Source organism: Chaetodon auriga, chromosome 20 (genome assembly GCF_051107435.1).
Source record: "Chaetodon auriga isolate fChaAug3 chromosome 20, fChaAug3.hap1, whole genome shotgun sequence".
NCBI classification, from domain to species: Eukaryota; Metazoa; Chordata; class Actinopteri; order Chaetodontiformes; family Chaetodontidae; genus Chaetodon; species Chaetodon auriga.
The window spans coordinates 10,542,770-10,563,807 of record NC_135093.1 but is presented as its reverse complement, the minus strand read 5'-3'; the positions used below and the strand labels follow the sequence as shown (position 1 = coordinate 10,563,807).

Below are 21,038 nucleotides of genomic sequence, written 5' to 3'. Positions count from 1 at the left end.
TGGCTAAAGGGAAGATTTCCTCTTTGTCCAGCCCAAAGGAAGATTAGTTTCTAATTTGACTGGAAAACCCCTGAGGAAGTGAGAAATGAGCCATTACGCTTAAGACAGATAAGAGTTGAAATAATTAGCTGATTGACAACATATTAATCTGTTGTAATAATCGAAGACTTTTGTTTGTTCCAACTTCTCAATGTGAGGATGTTTTGCTTTTCTCTTTTTTTAATCATTGTATGCTGAACATATTTGGGTTTTGGACAGCTGGTCATACAAAACAAGACGAGGAAACTGAAATTGAACTGTAATTTCTTACATGCATTTTTTTCACCTTCTTTAGATTAAACAATGAATCAATTGATTGAGAAAATGATCTGCACATTAACCAATAATGATGCAGTGCACTGTTTACAACTAACATTTAGTAGTAGCAGTAGTTATTAGTAGTATTATTATTAATAGTAATATTTGAGTCCTCGATAAATTGTGTAAACAAACTTAGACAAATTATTTTACTAGTTCAAGGGCAGATCACAAAACAGCATCACTAGGAAAGCTAAAACTGCGTGTGAAATTCAGTGAATTTAGCTCTCACCTCTGGCTGGTCAGAATTGGCAGGGTCCTTACTGGCCTGGAAGAGCTTCTCAAGCTTTTTATCCACCCACAGCATGTAGTTTCCAAAAATAGCCATTCCTGTTGGAGACGGATAAGGGCTCCCATACCGGACAATCTGCCTCTGTGTGCCGTCTGCGGCCATTCGGGAGATCATATCAAGAACATCGTCCGTCCAGTAGAGGAAATTATTGGTGTAATCAATGGTAAGGCCGCGAGGTGACGCTAGGCTTTCTGATGCCAACACTGTACGGTTGGTGCCATCCAGCAGGGCCCGCTCAATCTTGGGTGTTCTGCCACCATCAGTCCAGAAGAGATAGCGCAGCTTGGGGCTGACGGCCAAGTCTCGGGGCTGGTCATGGGGGGACTTGAGGAGAATCATTCGGTAGGTGGTGTTGATAGAAAGCACCTCCAGAAAGGTCTGTTCCTCAAAGGCATTGGTGAAGTATAAATTACCTAAGAGAGTGAGTGGAGAGACAAGAGAGATGAGAAGCACACAGCCTTAGCGTTTGGCTGGGCAACATAGGAGTTTAGTTCTGTACAAAATCAATACACATCTTTGCACCTAAAGCCTCCCTGTAAAGATAATGGATTTGGGAGAGTTCAGTGGCTTCATACCCGCAATCCAGTCTACAGCAAGGCCCTGGATGCCTCTTCTTCCAACGCCTGAGTCGATGACACTGCCGTAATTCCCTCCATCTGTTCTGGCTCGGAAGATACCCTTGTATGCGATGGAGGTGCTGTTATCAGTCCAGTACACAAAGCCAGACTCAATGTGGAGGTCCAAACTGCCCTTCATGGAGTAGGCTGCTGCAAACGGTAATAATACTACTTGTAGAAACTGACAATTTGGTGCTTGTAGCCAACATGCAGAACTGGGTCAAACATCATAATGCACAACAGTATTAAGCCAACTTACGTCCACCGACAGGCACCATAGCCTCAGAGTGGTCCGAGCTGTTAATGTGGAAGCCACGGATGTAATTGGGGGTGGAGACAATTGCGTAAGAATCATACTGTTGACACTGGGAGCCATCTTCAGATGCGTAAAAGCCTGTGGTGCAGGCACAGGTCTTTTTATTGTTTGGTTTGGGCAGACAGAGGTGGGGACAGCCCCCGTTGTTGGAGCTGCAGGCGTTGGTGGTCCCTGCCGACTCTGACATGGGGGAAAGCAAGAGAGGGGTGGAGGTGAGCATTACTGGATCATATGAGTCCATATTACTGTCATGCAACTGGAGAACTGAACAAAAGTTAAACAGATGAAAGAGGCTGCGTTTTGTCTCCTTGTATGAAAAATGTTGGACAACTTTCTGCAAAAGAAATAGAATAATTTAGTAATGCAAAATACTTCTGTGGTGAAATCAGAGGAGAGGGAAATCTTCTCCCAGTCTTCAATAATGACAGATTATTTGCTTATTCTGATTAAAAAGAGTTATGACAACTATAAAGGTAAAAGGCCTAATCAACACAAAAGCTACATTCAAAAGATGAAATACAAGTGCTGCTCAATCCTGCTGTGTGCTGTCCTTGAGAAGGACACTAAACTCCTAATCACTCACTCACTGGCAGTAATTATCATTTGCGTTATATAACATTCTGGATGAAAACACCAAATAAAGCACAAGGACAGACGCCTCTGGCTTAAAATGGAAAACAGTGAATCCACGTACTGTCTCTGGCGTACACTTTGAGTCCATGGAGGCCAGACATGCCAGTCCTCATCACCACCTTATTGGAACCGGTGTCTTTGTCCACCCTCTCAATGACTTCGTAGTCCAGGTCGGTGTAGTACAGGTAGCTCTCGTGGACTGCCACCCCCCACGGATGGGACAGGCCACTCACCAGTGTCATCCGGGTAACTCCGTCCATGGTGCCACTCTCAATCTGAGCAAACAAGGAAAGGGCTACGATAAAGATAAAACTACAAGCAAAAGATTAGCGCAAGAAGTGACCCAACAACAAGTAGAAAGTAAATGTATGTGCCTAATTTGAAGAAATTCCCTCAAGGCATTCCTGAAATATTGCATTCATGAAAATCCCATTCATGGGACGGGCTGCGTACAGACGGATGGACAACCCGAAAAACATAATCCCTCCGGCTACAGCTGTCACCGGTGCAGATGTATAAAAGCATGAGCTTGGTCTGAACTCGTCAAATAACTGATTGACATGAACTGAAATGTCTTGTCGTATAGTGTGGTACTGAGTATTAAAAGCATTAAAGACAGAACATGTTTCACCGTGAAATTTACATAAAAACTGTTGCATAAAAGAAATAGAATTAAAAAGGTGAGTAAACTGACCATATTCCCCCTCAGAATCCCTAAAATGAAACTTGTACTAAACACAGTAACTGCGAATAGTTTAGCATGTATACTGTACACACCACGCCTGAGCCCGCCACACCCCAGTACAGTTTATTAGCAGGGGGGTCAGCGGCGATGAATCCAATGTTAACCAGGTTTCCTGTGTAGAGGTTCTTGAGGTTTCCTCCGTCCATGTCAGCGCTGCCAACCTTTGGAGGAATTCCATTGTTTGACCCCTTGTCTGTCCAAAACAATTTCCTGTGAAGGAAGAGTATAAATCTTAGAAACAATTAAAGAGAGTCAGGCAAACATGGGTCACTCATCATGTTGTTACTATCAAAGATTTAAAATTGAGCCATGTGTTAAACAGAAATAACATATATACAGCGATTAATTTTACCTACTGTATACAAAAGCTAAGATATAGGCCCAACTGCCTGTGTTACTGATGACTGCTTATAGTTTAGTTTATTTATATGGAAAGAAACATGATTAAGATGGACTTGCTGCTGTAGGAAACATAAATCCTCTTAATTTCTGATTTCTTGACTGTCTTTCAAACAATTAGCCCACTTTGTCCTTTAATAAAGTCAAGTTAATAAAGCCCAGTTTTATTGGCTCTGTCTTTCCAGTGTCAGTGAGTTATGCATGTATGTATGAATTAACAAGTATTGCTCTCACCATCAAAAACACAGAGGTTAATGACGAGCATATAATTAACCCAAGAAACTGACACCTGGTTTATCACTTCCATTATGTTTCCCATGCCACTGACAAAAAGTAACACACAAAATACTCCATAGCTTTCTTGTCTCAGTGAACAGTTGCTGTACCCTCCGACTGGATCCAAGGCTATTCCAACGGGCTCTCCCACTGCCTCTGGTTTACCAGTGGAGGTGATGAGGGTCTTCCTATAGTGCTGGCTTCCATCCACACGTATAACCTAGAAGTTAAAAAGTTGTTCACTTGACGATGCAAAAACAGAAATGAAGTGATGAAGCACAAAAACAACAAAATTTGCAGGTTAAGAAAAAAAACTCTTACACTCACAAAACATGACCTGCACATTAAAGAAAACAAAATAAATACATACTAAATAAACAAAATGCAGTAATTACATCTGACAAAGAAGAAATCTAAGATATATCTGTAATGAATTAAGACTGAATGTCCTATAAAAGAAAATGGGGAGGGAGCATGTTTGTTTTTGTTAATGGTTGAATAAAACAACACTATAGCATGTTCTCTATAATTCCAGTTTAACCTTTAACACATTTAATCTAGTAGTTTTGTCTGGACTCTTTTTCCCATTGTACTGTCAGTAATAAACATCATAATTTTGTTTCAAGACGTGCTTACCTCTATGGATTTAGTAGTGGGATTGGTGTAATACATTAATCGGCCTATCCAATCAAAAGCCAGGCCGGATGGTGAGCCGATGACAGCAGCTGGAGCAAACTCAGACCTGTCGGTACCGCTGGTTTTCACTTGCCATATAGAACCCTGATATTGAGGCAAAATCAGAGAGCATGCTTCAAAACAAGTAGATCAAATAATGCATAAAAAATAACCCCCATAAACAGAAGGTAATAAGCACAAGTGCATATCAGTACTCAGTCACACACTTCTATTATACTCTATGTTGTGGAAATAATAAACAAATCAATCAATTAAGGGATTCTTTTTTCTTCCTCTATAGGAATACTATTAAACACATTTCAATCGAAAGCTATTGTTGCATAAAACATTTCTCCCATGTTCGATTAAAGACATCTACTCACAGTGCTCTGCACCCAAAAGACAATCTGCTGCTGGTCATCGAAGTCGATGTCACGCCCCTGTCTAATGCCTGACACAGGGGTCATCGCATTGTTGGATTGGTCAGTGGGGTCCAGAGGAATGCCAAAAATCACTGAATCTCTCTCCACCAACAAGAAGGGAGCCTCATCTAGAATAGAACAGAAATACACAGAAATACACATACTGAGCTGTAGGACATTCATTCATTCATCTTCTTTTACCCGCGCATCCCATTTCGGGGTTGCGGGGGGCTGGAGCCTATCCCAGCTAGCAATGGGCGAGAGGCGGGGTACACCCTGAACCGGTCGCCAGCCGATCGCAGGGCTACATACACATACACACAGACAGACAACTCACACACTCACACTCACACCTATGGACAATTTACAGACCAATTAACCTAATGAGCATGTTTTTTTGGTCTGTGGGAGGAAGCCGGAGTGCCCGGAGAGAACCCACGCATGCACGGGAAGAACATGCAAACTTCACACAGAAAGGCCCTGCCCGACCCCGGGTTCGAACCAGCAACCTTCTTGCTGTGAGGCACGCGCACTACCTGCTGCGCCACCGTGCCGCCCAGCTGTAGGACAAATGTATATAAATCCGAATTAGAAGATGAGTATTTGTCCACATGGTTTATTTGTACCAAGATTTCACCATGGTTAACTCATCGGAATATTTGTACAGAAATCACTGTAAAAAAATAAAGCTACTAAAGAAACTTACCTTTGATACAAGTGCGTTTGTCAGTGTCCAACTTCCAGCCAGACTCACAGTGGCAGGTGTGGTACCTGGGTCTCAAGGTTGATAGTAGGCACAGCTGCGTGCACAGGTGCTCTCTGCATGGGTTCAAGGCTAAAGACAACAACCACTGTGTCACCTTCAATCAGATTTATTATAACCTTTGATATGCTGCTTCAACATACTATCCAATTTGGTGCAGCCATTATGGTGGAGTTTTTACATGCACTACATTTCTCTGAGTTAACATGGCATGCACGCTTTTACCTCTGTACTCACAGCATGCTTATACACTTCCAAGAAAGATTTGCTGCTTAACTAGAGGCTACCTGCAGGCTGTTTGATGGGATGGTCCATAACAATGCCTGTGGGCTGGATCACATCACTCAGCAGAATAGTGACGTTGCCACCATGGAACTTGTTCGTCCTCATCACTTTGCTGGTGTCGCGCTCTGACCAGTAGATGCTGTCCTCGAAGATGGTCATACCGTGTGGGTGCTGGAGAACCTGGAATGACGTGGGCATGTGGGTGGGAGTGTTCAGGCTGCCATCTTACCTACCACCTTCAGAAAATAACACTAGTCTTGTTGCAGAGAACCAAAGTAAACCCACCATGTGACTTGCCATGACCTGATAGCGGTTACTGCCATCGTAGTCACAGTAGTCAATATACTTGAGGTAGGCATCAGCAAAGTAGACCCTGCGTGTGGTGTAGTCCAGGGTCAGGCCGTTGGGCCAGTAGACCTTAGTGCTGACAATGACACTTCTCATAGCTCCATCCATGGCAGCCCGCTCGATCCTGGGGTTCTGACCCCAGTCTGACCAGAACATCAGGTTGGTGCTGGGAGGAAAGGCAGTGTGATAAGGAGCTTTGATAAAATGCCTTGTGACTTGCTCTTCACAGGCTGAAAGGTGCCATTAACATGATTAACAGTGAACCTGACTCCCATCCTGTTGGAATCCCACAGGAGCCAAGACTCCCAAAAATATGTCAGTTCTAATCTAAATGTCCTTGTCAGTTACTCCAGCAGAGACACTTACTGGTTACGGGGGTCTAAGACCAGTCCACGGGGGCTGGTAACATTCTCGGTGAGAAGCACTTTCCGAAAGCGACCATCCAGAGTGGAGACCTCAATGTTCTCCATGACAGAGTCGGTCCAGTAAAGGTTCCGACCCACCCAGTCCACAGCTATACTCTCTGGTACCATCTGACTAGTGGAGAACACCTAGAACAACAAGGACGCACTGAGTCAATATTGTACAGCTTGATTTAGTATTTTTTGTGTTTCTGTACGTATGTTTGAGACATTTTGTGCGCAGAGGTTGAAATCTCTCTCTTTAATGCATCGGTGCCATCATTTCTCTTACCTCCTTTTGATCTGTGCCGTTCTCATAGGCACTGAATATATTCTTCAGCGAGGCATCAGCCCAGTAAATTCTGGAAGTTATGTGATCAAAGTCTACAGTCACAACGTCTGAACCACTGGCCACTGGGTGTGTCCGGGGTGGTCTCATGTTGAGCCGGTGGCCGATGACCTGGCTACGCTTGGCAACCACAAGTATAGCTGACAGTTTGTCTAGAGGCAGAAAAACATCTTATTTCTCATGCACCAACATCTAATTTGAAGTGTATCTTTGTATATACAGAAGCATTTCACATAGAAATCGTACACACAAACTGTAAAAATGAATAGTATTCTGCTTCATTTGCATACACTGCAAAACTTTTTTAGTATCTTACTATGTTACACATTCTAAGTTCCTGTAATTGCTGCTTTTAGGACTTTTTAGGGTTAAAATATCAATGGAAAATCTATTTTCTCTTTGTGTTAAATCAACTCAGCATTGTTTAATTTCAACTTCATTTGTAATGTGTGTGGTGTTTACCTGCAGCTTTGCAGGTGCGTCCATCAGGCTCTAGAAGGTAACCATGTGAGCAGTAGCACCTGAAGGTTCCTCTCTCGTTGTAACACTCCTGGCTGCAGAAGCCTGGGATCAGACACTCGTTGATGTCCTCACAGGTCTTGGTGTCGTTGAGGAGCTCATATCCTGATGGACAGGTGCACTGAGAGCCAAAGGGTCCTTGGATACAGCCATCACTACAGCCCCCATTGTTCAGTGAACAATCATCTTGGTCTTCATGAAATTACATGACAGTGAGTTAGTGCTGTGCATTTATTAGGCACCATGCTGAACTTGTTGTTGCTGACTTTTTATTCTTGTGCACTATATTACGTTATGTTTGTGCTAATTCTGTATTTCACATTTTTTACAATTTAACAATCCAAAGTTTATTTGAAATGTTGTCGTATTACTGTTTGATTATTCAAAACAAAATATACTTTTTTATTCAGTTTTATGGGTATATTCTTTGCTAAGGCTCAAGTAGAATACATATTGCATGGAATATTTTAAAACTCACTGCAGATCGGTGACTCATCTGCTCCATCGGGGCAGTCCGTCTGGCCGTTGCACACCTTGTCCAGGTCAATGCACAGCTGGCTGGTGGGGCACTGCCACTGGTCGGAGGGACAGCTAAATGGAGGGGTGGGGCAGTTCTCTTCATCACTCATGTCCAGACAGTCATTATCACCGTCACACAACCAGTATGACGGGATGCACAGCTTGTTGGCACATTGGAAAGAGCTGGATGCGCAGGTGACAGGCGGGCAGGAGACGTGTTCATCGGATCCATCCTCACAGTCTGGATGGGCGTCACACTCCCACTCGCCTGGTATGCAGAAACCGTCGGTCTGGCACTGGAACTCATCACTGTGGCAGAGGCCTGGACCTCGAGTGGCTGGAGGGGCCACAGACATTTAAAAATGACTGAAACTGCAGTGGCTTACTTTCAGAAATTTCAAAAACTCACCAGCAGAAAGAGAAATCTTTTATCTGACTGAACAATATCAACAATAAAGCTGACAGAACTTCAAGTGGTTAAATTGGTCATAGTTACATCAGCACAACTGACATAATTCATTTTGTTATATATACTGGTCGTTAGGCTTACGACAGTCTTGTTCATCAGAATGGTCCTTGCAGTCAAACACTCCATCACACTGATATCTTGAAGCAACACACTGGTCTACAGTGGCACAGGCAAACTCATAGGAGTTACAGGAAAACTCTTCAGGTGTGAGGAGAAAAATAAGAGGGAAAAGGTAAGTACTTAACAGAAGCATGGAGATTAGTCACTAAGCATCGCAAAGTATTTTACAACATAAGAAATGGTCCACATAAATAAAACAGAGCACAGCAAAGAGCGACACTGTAGTGATTCCTACCGCAGTTCTTCTCATCAGAGCCATCCAGGCAGTCCTGGTCTCCATCACACACATAGGAGTTGTGGAGACAGCGGTGGTCGGGACACAGGAAGTAGGCAGGAGGGCATGTAGTAATGGTTGAATCTGTCAATCACAGATACAACTCATTGATCAGAATTTTGTTACATTAGATTTACAAGAACATATTTGCTTGCACAGTATTTTATGCAGTAAAATCCCATTGAGTGAGGTGACTGAGCCGAGAATGGACAGTCCCTACATACTTACTGCAGTTGTGTTCATCAGAGCCATCGCCACAGTCATTGGTACCATCACACAGCCATTCTTTAGAGACACACCTGTTGTTATCACAGGTAAATAAGTTGGCAGCACAGGTGGTAGGGAGTTTAGTGGGACAGTCCATTTCATCAGAACCATCACCACAGTCATCCATGCCATCACAGCGCCAATGGGACAAGATGCAGTGCTTGTTGTTGCAGGTGAACGCTTGTGAAGAGCAGGTTGCTCCTGGTGGAGATGTATGAGTCAGTCATTAAAAGTCATTAAAACAATTGTTTGTTCAATGATTCCATCCACTACTCCTCAAATACACATATTTTGTAATACATTCACCTGTATCAGTGCAGTTGGCCTCATCAGTCTTATCCATGCAATCAACGATTCCATCGCAGCGGTGCGAGTTGGGTATACAGCGTCCTTCATCACACTCAAAAGCGTAGTCACCACAGTTGTTATCCAGTGGGGGAACAGAATCGTCCTTGATGCAGTCCATCTGATTGTCCTGAAGTTTCATGCCATACGGACAGCCACACACTCGGCCAAGGGACGGAGTTGGGAAACAAAAGTGACTGCAGTGGCCATTGGGCAACATATTGCACTGGCTGGAGATTGCTGTTGGGGAGATGACGACGCTACAGTCAGTGGGTTTCTGGACTATTGTATCTGTCTGACTCACTGCTCAACTATGGCTGTGGCCCTGCTCACTCTGCAGTCACTGATTATTATAGTTTGAGAATTTGATATGGTTATCATTCTCTTCTTTTCTAGAACTGTCAGAATTTTGGCCTGTACTTATCACTCTGCATGAGTTACTGTTGGCCAGGAGTATTAAACTATTTGCAGACTCCAGTGCCTCCCAGTGTGTCAACTTACTGCTGTGGAGGTCAGCTGTGTAGGCCTTAACATTCATGATGCCAGTGATTCCTTGTCTGATCATAAAGTTTCCTCCTCCATCCCTCTTCCTCATCTCGAATATTGCTCTGGTCCTTGTATCAGACACATACAGGTAGTCTACAAGACAGAAACAGATTGTTTTGCAGCATTTTTAAAAAGACTAGAAAAAGGTACTAAAAAAAAAAAAGAAAAAGAAAATATCATTAAGTCACGAGTAGCTGTAGTGGAAAAATTTTAGAACAGGTAAAATGTGTTCAATGTACAAAACAATGTATGCAATATAAACAAATTTTTAAAGTGAGAAAAGAAGTTTGGACTTTATGCTAATTAAATAACTTATCACTCAGTATATTAATGTGCATGTGCAGTATAGGTATACTATAATAAGTGGAGGTCATAAAACCAGAGAACAAAATTCTCTCTCACCAAGAAACCCACCTTTATAAACTGTTAGAGAGAAGGGTTGAGTGATCTGGCCAATATTGGTAAATGTTTGTCTGTCATATCCGTGAACACTAATGTGACCAATCTGTTCCAACTGGGAATCCACCCAGTACAGCCTGTCCTTCCTGTCAAAGACCAATCACAAGGAATTACCCAGTGAATATAAAGAAATACTACAGTTGACAAAACTTCCAAGACGAGAATCACGTCATGGTCCTGTAGGCGTTCACTGTGCTTACACATAATCAATAGCGAGTCCGTATGGCCACCCCAGCGTTGTGTTGACCAGAGGAACAGCACTGCTACCATCGCAGAAGCCTCTCATTATGAGCGCTGGGCGGTACCAGTCAGACCAAAACAAGAAGCTGTGGATCAACATTTGATTAAACACACAAGAAGACAGATCTGTTTAGTGTCAGTCAAAGATAGGATATAATGAAATCAGTGACTGATGCTTTGTGGATTTTAACGAAACCTTGGAGGACTGAATGTGCTCACTTCTGGCTGTAATTTGCATTAAGTGTAATATTTAGATAAAATAAAATGACCTGTATAAATACATTTTTCAGAGAAGTAAGCAGTTAATCACAGTAAAAGACACAATATCAATGAAAGGTTACTGGACTGTGATATTTACATGCAAAGGTGAATGTGCTATAATGTGAATGCCTTTAATTCCCTTGCTGTCCTTGCATCTTTGAATCGTCTCAGAGCAAACTAACCACTTTCTAGCATTTACACCTCAGATAAATCTGAACACTCACCCAGCACCGGGATGCACTGCAATTCCTTTTGGGTTCCTCAATCCTGTCACAATGTCTCGTGTGGATTTGTCTGTGACTCTGAAGGCCGTCACTGACTTGTAGGAGCTTGAGGTCCAAAATAAGACTTTGGAGGTCCAGTCATAAGCCATGGCATCAATCATTCCCACTCTGTAGCCTGTCAAAATCTGTTGGACTGAGAAAGCATAAAAGAGTCAATACAGTGAGGTGTGACGCACAAGAATAAGAACAGAGCCTTTAAAGGCAAACTGTAGCACTATGATTATATCCTATATGGGTGACAAATGAACTTACAAAATGTTACACAACAGACACATTTTTTTGCTTCATGACACAAATATAATAAAAATTCACCTGCGCCATTGAGGGTCGACTTATAGACAAGGCCTTTGGACCTGTCGTTGTAGAAAATGGCTTCTTCCTTGGCGTCAAACTCCACAGCGGAGCCAGAGAAAGACGTTCCGGGCCCAGAGAGGGGCAGGGTGACGTCCTCCTGCAGGGACAGGTTCAGTGGGATTCCCCGCACCGCGAGAGAGGTGGCGATCAACAAGAAGTCCTTCACCTCTGTTCAAAGAGTCAGTGAGGGTGGTTACTTGAAGGGAAACATACTGACTAAACATGGAAATTATTGTGAACACACCGGCTCTAAACATCAGGTCATTTTGCCCTCAATGAAGAGAAACTCACTGAAGCAGGTCCGACGGTCAGGCTGAAGATCATAACCATAGCGACACTTGCAGCGGAAGCCCAAACCGTCATTATCGGTGCGGTGACTCAATACACAAATGTGCTGACAGCCACCGTTGTGTCTGCCGCAAGGGCTCGTCACTGTAGGGAACAGATGTGGTCATTTTATCACAACACTGTTGTTTTTCATATTGCTGTTAAACAAAAGGAAAGAAAGGGTTGCACTTCCTGGACATCTAAAAATAACTGAACTGAATACTGAACAATAACAGGAATTCCAAAAATGAAAACATGTACAAAATATGTAAAGTAAGACTTAATTCTGTGCCAGCAGCAAAAACACTGGGACATATCTAACCACTCAACTTGATCTGACTTGTTACAGGTTGGAAGTGCGCCTGCTTACCAACAGGTTGCAAGAGAGAGTGTGAGACTAGAACATGTCCTGGTCGATTTCTAGCACGATACAGAAGTGTTGGGTTGCTGCCATTGAAGCGATTGGCTCTCAGCACACCCATCTTGCTCCAGTCAGTGAAGAAGACGTGGTTTTCAAACACAGCAATTCCAAAAGGATGTGGAGCCTGGGTTGCACCGGAGAGGACTATTTTCCTGGGAAACAACAACTCAGAATGAGCATCAAGGAGAGCACAAACCTGGATGTGTCATTGTTTCAATTTTAATCTTAAAATGACTGAAAGATATTGGCTGTAGATACGTCTGCTGTCTCTCAAATGTAATGGAACTAGATGGCACTCGGTGTGAGTTGCTCAAAGTGGCACAAAAGATACATTTGAAATGTCATGTAGGAACCATTTTCTTTCTACCAAACTTTAGGTTGCTTGTGTAACCCTGGTTCTCACATTAGCATGAGTGAGATGGGAAAGTCCCCCTAGCTGCATATTCCTCAGACGCATATATCTCATTACGTCAATCCTGATTGGGCTGCAGTCACTATGTTGTCTGCCCTGTGTCCCCTTACTAATTGTGTTGTGGAGCCATCTAGTGGCAGAGTGCTGACTCATGACTGAAACTTTTCCTCCAGGAGCCACAGAGAACAAAAAAAAATACTTTTGATTTTGTGGGGAACTGTCCCTTTAACGTTACTCTCCAGGTTAGAAGAAATCTGTCATGACTGACAACATTTTCAGAGCAATCTTTACCTGTCCAAACCACTGTAGGTGACGGTCTCCACCGTGTCAAAGTGGCTGTCAGACCAGTAGACCCTCTGAGTGACAATATCAACGGTAATTCCTGTTGGAACGCCGAGTCTGTTCTTCACCAGCTCAACACGATTACTGCCATCCATGAAGGCACGTTCTAGCTTCATCTGCTCATTGGAAACACCCATGTCTGTGAAAAACATGTAGCTGCAAACAGACAAAAAATAAACAATTAAAAGGACGCTATACAAGCTATGTAATGCCAGGTCAAGTGGACATAAAAAAAACCATAATAGAATTATCTTCTAATGTTCTTAAACAGGATTATTTTGAACTCTGACTGAGTTACCACTGATACACTTTGTATTTGACCATAATCTGGTTTTAAGTGATAAGTTTAAATGCTAATGAAAACAAGTAAATATGTGACAGAGCAGACTTTAGACCAGTCTTTACCACGTTGATTCAACTTTACTTTTAAAGAGGAAAAAACAGACCACTGGTAGAACAGTAATGACACTTCCAAGCACGGAAAGACTGCGGCATTTAATCTCACCCCACTGTAGGATCCAGGACGAGGCCATGAGGACTGCGCAGGTTTTCAGCCACCAGTGTGACCCGATTATCTCCATTTAAGTCACATATGTCGATGCGCTCCACCATGACCTCTAAGACATAAAGCTTAAAGCTGATCCAGTCCACGGCGAGGTTCTGGACATCGCTGACTGCAGTAGTCAGAACCTCCTTAACGTCACCCCCTTTGTAGTTGAGAGAGTATACCTGGTAAAAGAATGTAAAGGTTTGGGATGAATGGGTTTTCCTTCCCAACTCAACTACTGCCTTAGTGGCCATGAGAAAAGCATGTAAGCCACAGCTGCTCCAGTACAGCCTCCTGGTGGCCAACAGAAATTATTACTGCAGAACAGATGCAGTTCAGATACACAAGTACCTTGAGTTTTATGAAAATGCCACCAGACAATAATCCAGACTGACCTTTTTGGTATATGAATCACTCCAGAAGACTGTGTCCCTGTGCCAGTGGTATGCCACCCCTACAGCATAACCTTTGCCCTGCGACGGCACCAGAGTTCTGACAACGCGCCCGTGTATATCAGCAGTCATCACATCACCCCCATTGGTGAAAATGAGCTGAGGCAGTCCACCTGTTAAACACAAATACCAGACCTCAGCATCATTTCGAAAAGTTAATCAGTTATCTTACATATCTCATGTAATCATAAAAACATATTTCAGAACATATTACACTGCTTCCTTAACTATGTCATGTTGATCTTTACAACACCCCACAGATTATGCAGCGGCAGATATGTGTCATAAAAAGCTACTGTGTGATTGTAACTCCCTGTACCTGACACATTGGCTTTGCAGATATGACCCTGCTCCAAGAAGTATCCGCCAGCGCAGCTACAGTGGTGTGTCCCAGGACGATCTTCACAGAGCTGGTCACAGATCCCCCAGATCTGACAGTCATCATAGTCTGGACAATACAACGAACAGCCACTTTTTATGTTTAAGGCATTAGGATGAGAAACCATACCAGTAATTTGGAACTGGAGTGCCATGAAATTAGGCCAATCATTTTAGCTTTTCAAGGCTGATTCATATCAAAAGCTAAAACAAAAAGACGGAGACCATTTCACCAAAACAAGCTGCTGTTTAACACTAAAGGTCTGGCATACTTTGTAAGCCGAAATAAAAAGGCATTACAGCATGACATCTTATAATGTACATCTGGAAGTAATCTTTGACATCTTTGAAATGAGCCACACCTCAAAAAACGTTCAGCTCTCTCCTGTTGCTTAACTACTGCATAGGTTTGAAGAAGCTTTTCAAAAGCTCTGTATTCTGTCAATATCTGAGAACACAACTACCACTGACAGTGGCACAAATCCAGCTTTTGTTTTCACAAAAACACATATGATATATGGCACTCACCCACACAGGAACGGCTGTCATTGGCTACAGTGAAACCATCAGGGCAGTAGCAAGTACCTCCCTGAGGAGACTGGTGGCATTGGTACTCGCAGCTTAAGGTGGAGCACCGTTCCAGGCCTGCGAATAAAAATCATATAAATCAACGTCATGCTCAAAGCCAGGTCAATTTAAGGTTTTTACTTTGCATTATCATTTCATCATCATTATCATTTACGGGGCAGCAAAAGAATCATTATCGTGACAAGCTTTATAGCCATGATCAACTGAGTGTTGAGGCCATTAGTGTTCGCCCTGGGAGAAAATACCTGAAAAGGGTGAATCTTAAACTAAGCATGTGTGAAGGAGTGACGAAGATCTGCGTGACTCACTGCAGGTTTGCTGCGCAGTGGAGTTGGTCTCATCTGTTCCTCCAGGACAGTCTGGTTTGCCGTCACACACGCTGCTCATTGGTATACATACTGTCGAGCCAGGACATCCCCACTCACCGGGGTAACAGTCTCGAGAGTCACTATCTAAAAACCATAGGAGCACTTATGTACAGTATTTCTTTGACTGGATTCCAAAACTCAAGCTTAACCTACTTAAACTAACCCCAACATATATGCATTTTGGGGATAGTCTTTCCAGTTTTGAATGAAACTACTCAGCTATACCAACACAATTAATGTTAATACTGAGTTTCCACTTGAAACCTTTAGTCCGCCTGTAGGGTAAAGTTTTCTCACCACATCCTCTCTCGTCACTGTAGTCCCCACAGTCGTTGAACTGGTCACACACCCAGCGCTGAGGAATGCAACGGCCAGTGGAACATGTGAACTCATTGCCGCTGCAGCTCTGGTATACTAAAGAATAGATAGGCCTCACGTTTATTCTGGTTTCCACTAAATTTTACATTTACATTCAACATGCCATTTTTTGATTGGAATTGAATATTTGAGATGGTTATTATACAACCTATGGGCATACAAGCAGTGTGTCAATCAAGTTGGATTCCACTGTTCTGGAATGCAAAAATTCAATTGGCAAATTTTTCAATAAATGAAATGTATGAAATGACTTTGGGATTCTTCCAAACTTTTGAGACACTCTACGATCTATATGTAAATTTATTCAGAATACTGAACAGTTTGTCTTCTAAGCAGAAATAACTGTTGCCCATACACATATGCCCACTACAACTAAAAACATGGGCCTCTTAATTAAATTTTACACTAATTTCACATGTTTGAAAGCTTGTTTTCATAGCTTCAACACAATATGTAGATGCTCTATACCACTGGACATTGCATCAAATAAGAAAACACTGAATTGCAATTGTTCCCTCAACAAATTAATCAATAATGAACGAATCAAATTAACATTTAATACAATTTAATGTGACTTTCAAAAATTAGGAGACAAACAGTTTCAAAGTCATTAGAGCTGAATTAAAACTCTGTAGAGTAACTTTCACCCTTACCACAGCCCTGCTCATCGCTGTTGTCTCCACAGTCGTCCCAGTGGTCACACACCAAGGACATCAGTACACAGAAGCCATTTGCACACTGATACTGATGCAGGGCACAGTGCTGTGTAGCTGGGGGAAAAAAAAAAAAAAAAAAGGAAGACAGAGTTTAATAACAAGTCAACAACCTCTACCTAAACTAAATGCAGCCTAAATTGCAGCAACAGTAAAATAATTTCTGAATCATCAAAATCACGAGGAAGCTAAATTAAAAAAGAACCAGGGGTACAAAGGCTGCGCTTTATTACCTTTAGCTACAATAGTGCTGTTATCGTAAAATGAGTCAAAGCTAGGCTCAGTGCAAGAAAAAAAAAACCGAATAACTAAAATAAGTCTTACCTCATGAAAAAATGAAACTGCATTATGGCACGGCATTTAACAAAAACAACGTTGCATATGATTTCGCCAGTTTGCGCCCCTCTTTGGAATTGCCCATTATGATAGCTAGCTAACATACACTAAGCTAAGTCTAAGCTAACGTTAGCAACGTACGTTCTCCTAAATAAGCCTGAAACCACACTTAGTAAAAACCCTAAAACACTTGCGGGTGTTTTGAAGACATATCCGGATTCTTGAACCACTCTTTGGACTGAAAAATTGTCAGTCTGCTTCCCAAAAATTACGTTTGAAAAATCCTTTTCCTTGTTAAGATGTAACGTAACCAAACAAAGATGGCGGACCAAACTGACATTGTCCCTCTAAGGCTGCACGACACAAGAACAATCTTAAAAATTGTTCTAAAAATGATATGAAAAACAAATTATTATTATTATTATTATTATTATTATTATTATTATTATTATTCATCCCAGTATTCATCTCTCCACCAGTGACAGTTATGAACTCCTTTGAATGCAGACAGTTGACTTTAATTTGCAGTGCACCTGCTATGTGCCTACAAAGTACAGATACAGATATCACTGCTCTATTCCTACTATATCATTTTAAACAACTATTTGCGCAGAAAGCCAAGCCAGCACAAGGGGAAAATGTAATGGATCACTTTTTTTCTTTCATATTCTTAAGTAACTATCTGCAAAACCATCCCAACTAGAGTCTAGTCCAGTCTACTCACTGCAGTTGAATTCATCAGAGCCATCTCTGCAGTCTGGTAGCCCATTGCAGTACTGAGAATGTTTGTAACAGGCCCCATTCGCACATGTCTTCTCGGTGCAATGTGGATAGTCTGCAAAAAACACAAGCTTATAGTATTAGTTCAGACTATCAATCTTCAGCCCAATAATGAAAATTATCCATCAAAGCCCCCCAACTGTCAGATTATACAGGTAAACAACAATATAAAGCAAACTGACAGCATACATCAGTATTGCGAATCTTGGATGATATCAAAGTGCAGTCTTACCGCAGTTGTTCTCATCAGAGTTGTCCACGCAGTCCTTCATATGGTCACATCTGTATTCGATAGGGATGCACTGGCCCTCCTCGCAGGTGAACTGGTCTGAGCCGCAGGTCTGTCCATCTAAACCAAGAACATGTGTGGGGGTTTTGTTTTAAAATGCTATGCTGCAAGGGATTAGACTTGTAATTTTCAAGGTAAAAAAGACAACATGCTGAATGAGCAGATTATGAACTTCAGATAAGGACATCAGGACATTTTGTTATGTGTTCAATGATACTACAAGAGATCACTTCTGTCTCTGTTCTGTCATTCTGTACAGAATACTTCTGACATGGAGAGCCATGGACAAAAAAACATTTAGCAAGAAATCATAGTAAAACCTTGACATCATTAGGCTAAATCTGCTCTCTGCTAAACTGCTAGAAGGAATTATCTCCTAAAATTTGCAGTGCATTTTCTTAATGCATGGTTTAAATTTCATACTGGCTATGATGAGGCCACCTAGTGGCTTTACTCTTCACTACTGCACAGGAGCAGGCACCTTTTACCCTCCATGATGATCCTTAAGCGTCTGAGTGAAATAGAGTACATGATCTATTTTTAGCCAATTTCCAGGACACATTACATGATTATAAATCACAGTACTTCTTGTTTATAGGTGACATCTTCCAAGGGAAAATACCCACAGTTTCAGTCCCTCATTCTTAACAACAGCACAGAAACAATCATTCTGCATACCACAGGTTCTTTGTTCATCTGAGTTATCTTCGCAGTCTTTATCCCCATCGCAGACAAATTCCAAAGGGATGCATTCACCACTTGTCACACATTTAAATTCCTCTGAGGTGCACGATGGAGACGCTGCCAAAACGAACAAAACAGTTGAAGAGGACACACATACATTATGCTGGTTAAGGCCCAAAGTTAGGGCTTCGTTTTATGTCTTGGTACATCAGATGTATACATATTTTGTGGTGAACTCATAAAATCACTGGACATGCTGGGTTTTTACACTGGTTTTGCTCAATTCTGTTTGTGTCTTCAGTGATTGGTCGTAATACTCACAACAGTCCTGCTCATCTGAGTTATCTGTGCAGTCTCCTGTTCCATCACATACCCAATCCATGTCGATGCATTGCCCATTAGTGCACCGAAACTCTCCACTGTTACAATTTCCTGCAAAAACACACAGAGACAGAAGGATAGATTCACCATCATTCGTCTTATTATGATGTGGGCTTCACCTGTGTGGTTTCAGTTACAGAGGCCTTTTAGACATTTTGTTTAAAATACATTCACTTATAAAAGTTAGGTTGTCTTCAAGGATAGGACAAGTCTAGAAGAAGAATCAGAGGGACAATCCCCTTATTTGTCACACAGTAACATCCACATGCCACACACACACGCCATGCACTGGTGAAATTTGTCCTCCGCCTTTAACCCATTGTGGTCGTCCTTCCTCCGTGGCAAACCAGGAGCGGTGGGCTGCCATCCGACCGGCGCCCAGGGACCCAGTTCTTTTTGTCAGGTGGTGATCTTCTTGCATGTTTTTAGTGGGGGTATTTTTATGGAGGAGGAACACGGTGGAGGAACACGGGGAGAACGTGCAAACTCCACATTGCCAAAGCAATGACTGTTCGATTTACTAATGATGGATGTCCTTAGTATTGGTTGCCAGTCAAAAAGGAATCTGAGGCACTCTGATTATAAGATGTCAAAATATTTTATGGATTATCCATAATTTAAGAAATGATTTTCACATATATTTATAACCAGAGTACCTCAGATTGCTTGTAGACTATCAAACAATACCACTGACTTCCATTATTAGTAAGTTGGACAGTCAATGCTTTTTTTTTTTCTTTTTTTTTCTTTTTTACAACACTGCAGTTATAGCTGTACCTTTAAATGTCAGAGGTTGCTGATATGGACAGTTTTGTATTATTTTACAGTTTCCTCAACAAATGAGTTACCGTGTTTATGACATCTGGAGCCACACTGTGTGCTACGTTTGAACCTTAAAACATGTGATTCGGCCATTAAAAGATAGTTAATTCTTCACCATCTGCGAGCAGTCCATCTTATGACCTTTAAGTATACAGCCCATCCTTTGAAAAATGTAATTGATGTCTGAATCAGCACAGAGATGTGTAGTTTGAATCGCTTGTGCATTCGTAACTTTTCAGCATTTTGTGAAATTTCATTTTGAACGAAGCACAACAGCACCATAAAAAGTCACATTTCTTATAAGGTATTGTAAATTTAGAACTACTGAAAATCTTGAATTTAGAATTTCCTTTGAGATGCTGATATTACTCAGAGTTCAAATTTTACCCTCTATTCCTTGCGTGACATTTTAACATCGCATGCAGGTGCAGCTTTTAAACACTGATTGTTTTAAGTTTGAATAATTTCAGAAATTGTCAATAATCACATCGTTTTAATTCATGTGATAATCTATTTAAAGTGTGCGTCAAACTGTCGAATCTCATTTAAACAGGAATTTGAGCATTTTTGCACAGCTCAAAAACTGCAGTATTTGGGAAAGATGAAACTCCCCGGAAATTTAATATTGTGGTGAAAACATCAGTGTGATGATGCAAAATACCCAAAAGAGCCCACTACTGAAGATTACCCTGTATTTAGTCCTACTTATTCCTCTCTTATGACTTTAACATATTGGTGACAAGAGAAGGCACTGCTGTGAAATCAAGAGTATCCACATACCTTGAACAAGTTGAATTCCTTGGGACAGCAGCAGAAGCGACAGAAGATGAAGACCGTTAAGGCCCATAGTTAAATTCTCCTCTTAGTGTGACAAAGCATACACGCTCATGCTAAATCTCACTCCCAAATGAGCCTGGGGAAGATACTGCCTTTGGAGGTGTAAAGCCCAGACCAACTGGACAGAGCAATAATGTGCCATGGAGTAAGCCAGCTTTTTATGGGAAGCGCATTTGCATAAACTTCATCTAAGATTAACTTTTACCTTTTAGTATGTTGTCTACATCAGCAAGAAAAAGTAACAACTCATTTTTGTGTAACACTGAAGCAGGAAGTTAACACTGTCTATGGCTGAAGAAGACTTTATATTTCCTGAAAATAGATTTTTTTTTTTTTTTTTTTTACATGCTGTACTTTCCACAACCCAAAGAAAACATGACTGCAGCTGAGAGTACATTTTCAGGCCTAATTCACGTGTGATCATGGGCGTTTTTTCACCATCTTTTCA

The 21,038-nt window shown here is 41.8% G+C and overlaps 1 protein-coding gene across 1 annotated transcript in view; it reads right to left on the bottom strand.

Moving 5' to 3' along the window:
* The window catches only part of lrp2b (low density lipoprotein receptor-related protein 2b), a 38,675-nt gene extending 18,075 nt beyond the window's left edge, over positions 1–20,600 (bottom strand). Inside the window, exons 1-39 of the mRNA XM_076759923.1 lie at positions 20,534–20,600; positions 18,872–18,982; positions 18,545–18,667; positions 17,810–17,926; positions 17,522–17,632; positions 16,402–16,518; positions 15,668–15,784; positions 15,311–15,454; positions 14,943–15,059; positions 14,356–14,484; positions 13,980–14,149; positions 13,543–13,766; positions 12,987–13,193; positions 12,233–12,435; positions 11,827–11,967; positions 11,494–11,703; positions 11,122–11,314; positions 10,597–10,722; positions 10,352–10,482; positions 9,893–10,030; positions 9,353–9,631; positions 9,008–9,247; positions 8,741–8,863; positions 8,467–8,583; positions 7,876–8,253; positions 7,341–7,589; positions 6,822–7,030; positions 6,495–6,679; positions 6,066–6,294; positions 5,783–5,960; positions 5,439–5,567; positions 4,694–4,860; positions 4,272–4,415; positions 3,746–3,855; positions 2,993–3,170; positions 2,277–2,490; positions 1,526–1,762; positions 1,225–1,416; positions 590–1,062 (exon numbers count right to left, since the gene is read on the bottom strand). Of these exons, the coding sequence (XP_076616038.1) occupies positions 590–1,062; positions 1,225–1,416; positions 1,526–1,762; positions 2,277–2,490; positions 2,993–3,170; positions 3,746–3,855; positions 4,272–4,415; positions 4,694–4,860; positions 5,439–5,567; positions 5,783–5,960; positions 6,066–6,294; positions 6,495–6,679; positions 6,822–7,030; positions 7,341–7,589; positions 7,876–8,253; positions 8,467–8,583; positions 8,741–8,863; positions 9,008–9,247; positions 9,353–9,631; positions 9,893–10,030; positions 10,352–10,482; positions 10,597–10,722; positions 11,122–11,314; positions 11,494–11,703; positions 11,827–11,967; positions 12,233–12,435; positions 12,987–13,193; positions 13,543–13,766; positions 13,980–14,149; positions 14,356–14,484; positions 14,943–15,059; positions 15,311–15,454; positions 15,668–15,784; positions 16,402–16,518; positions 17,522–17,632; positions 17,810–17,926; positions 18,545–18,667; positions 18,872–18,982; positions 20,534–20,600 (6,927 nt within the window). The remainder of the gene's footprint in view (positions 1–589; positions 1,063–1,224; positions 1,417–1,525; positions 1,763–2,276; positions 2,491–2,992; positions 3,171–3,745; positions 3,856–4,271; positions 4,416–4,693; positions 4,861–5,438; positions 5,568–5,782; positions 5,961–6,065; positions 6,295–6,494; positions 6,680–6,821; positions 7,031–7,340; positions 7,590–7,875; positions 8,254–8,466; positions 8,584–8,740; positions 8,864–9,007; positions 9,248–9,352; positions 9,632–9,892; positions 10,031–10,351; positions 10,483–10,596; positions 10,723–11,121; positions 11,315–11,493; positions 11,704–11,826; positions 11,968–12,232; positions 12,436–12,986; positions 13,194–13,542; positions 13,767–13,979; positions 14,150–14,355; positions 14,485–14,942; positions 15,060–15,310; positions 15,455–15,667; positions 15,785–16,401; positions 16,519–17,521; positions 17,633–17,809; positions 17,927–18,544; positions 18,668–18,871; positions 18,983–20,533) is intronic.
* Positions 20,601–21,038: the final 438 nt, after the last annotated feature.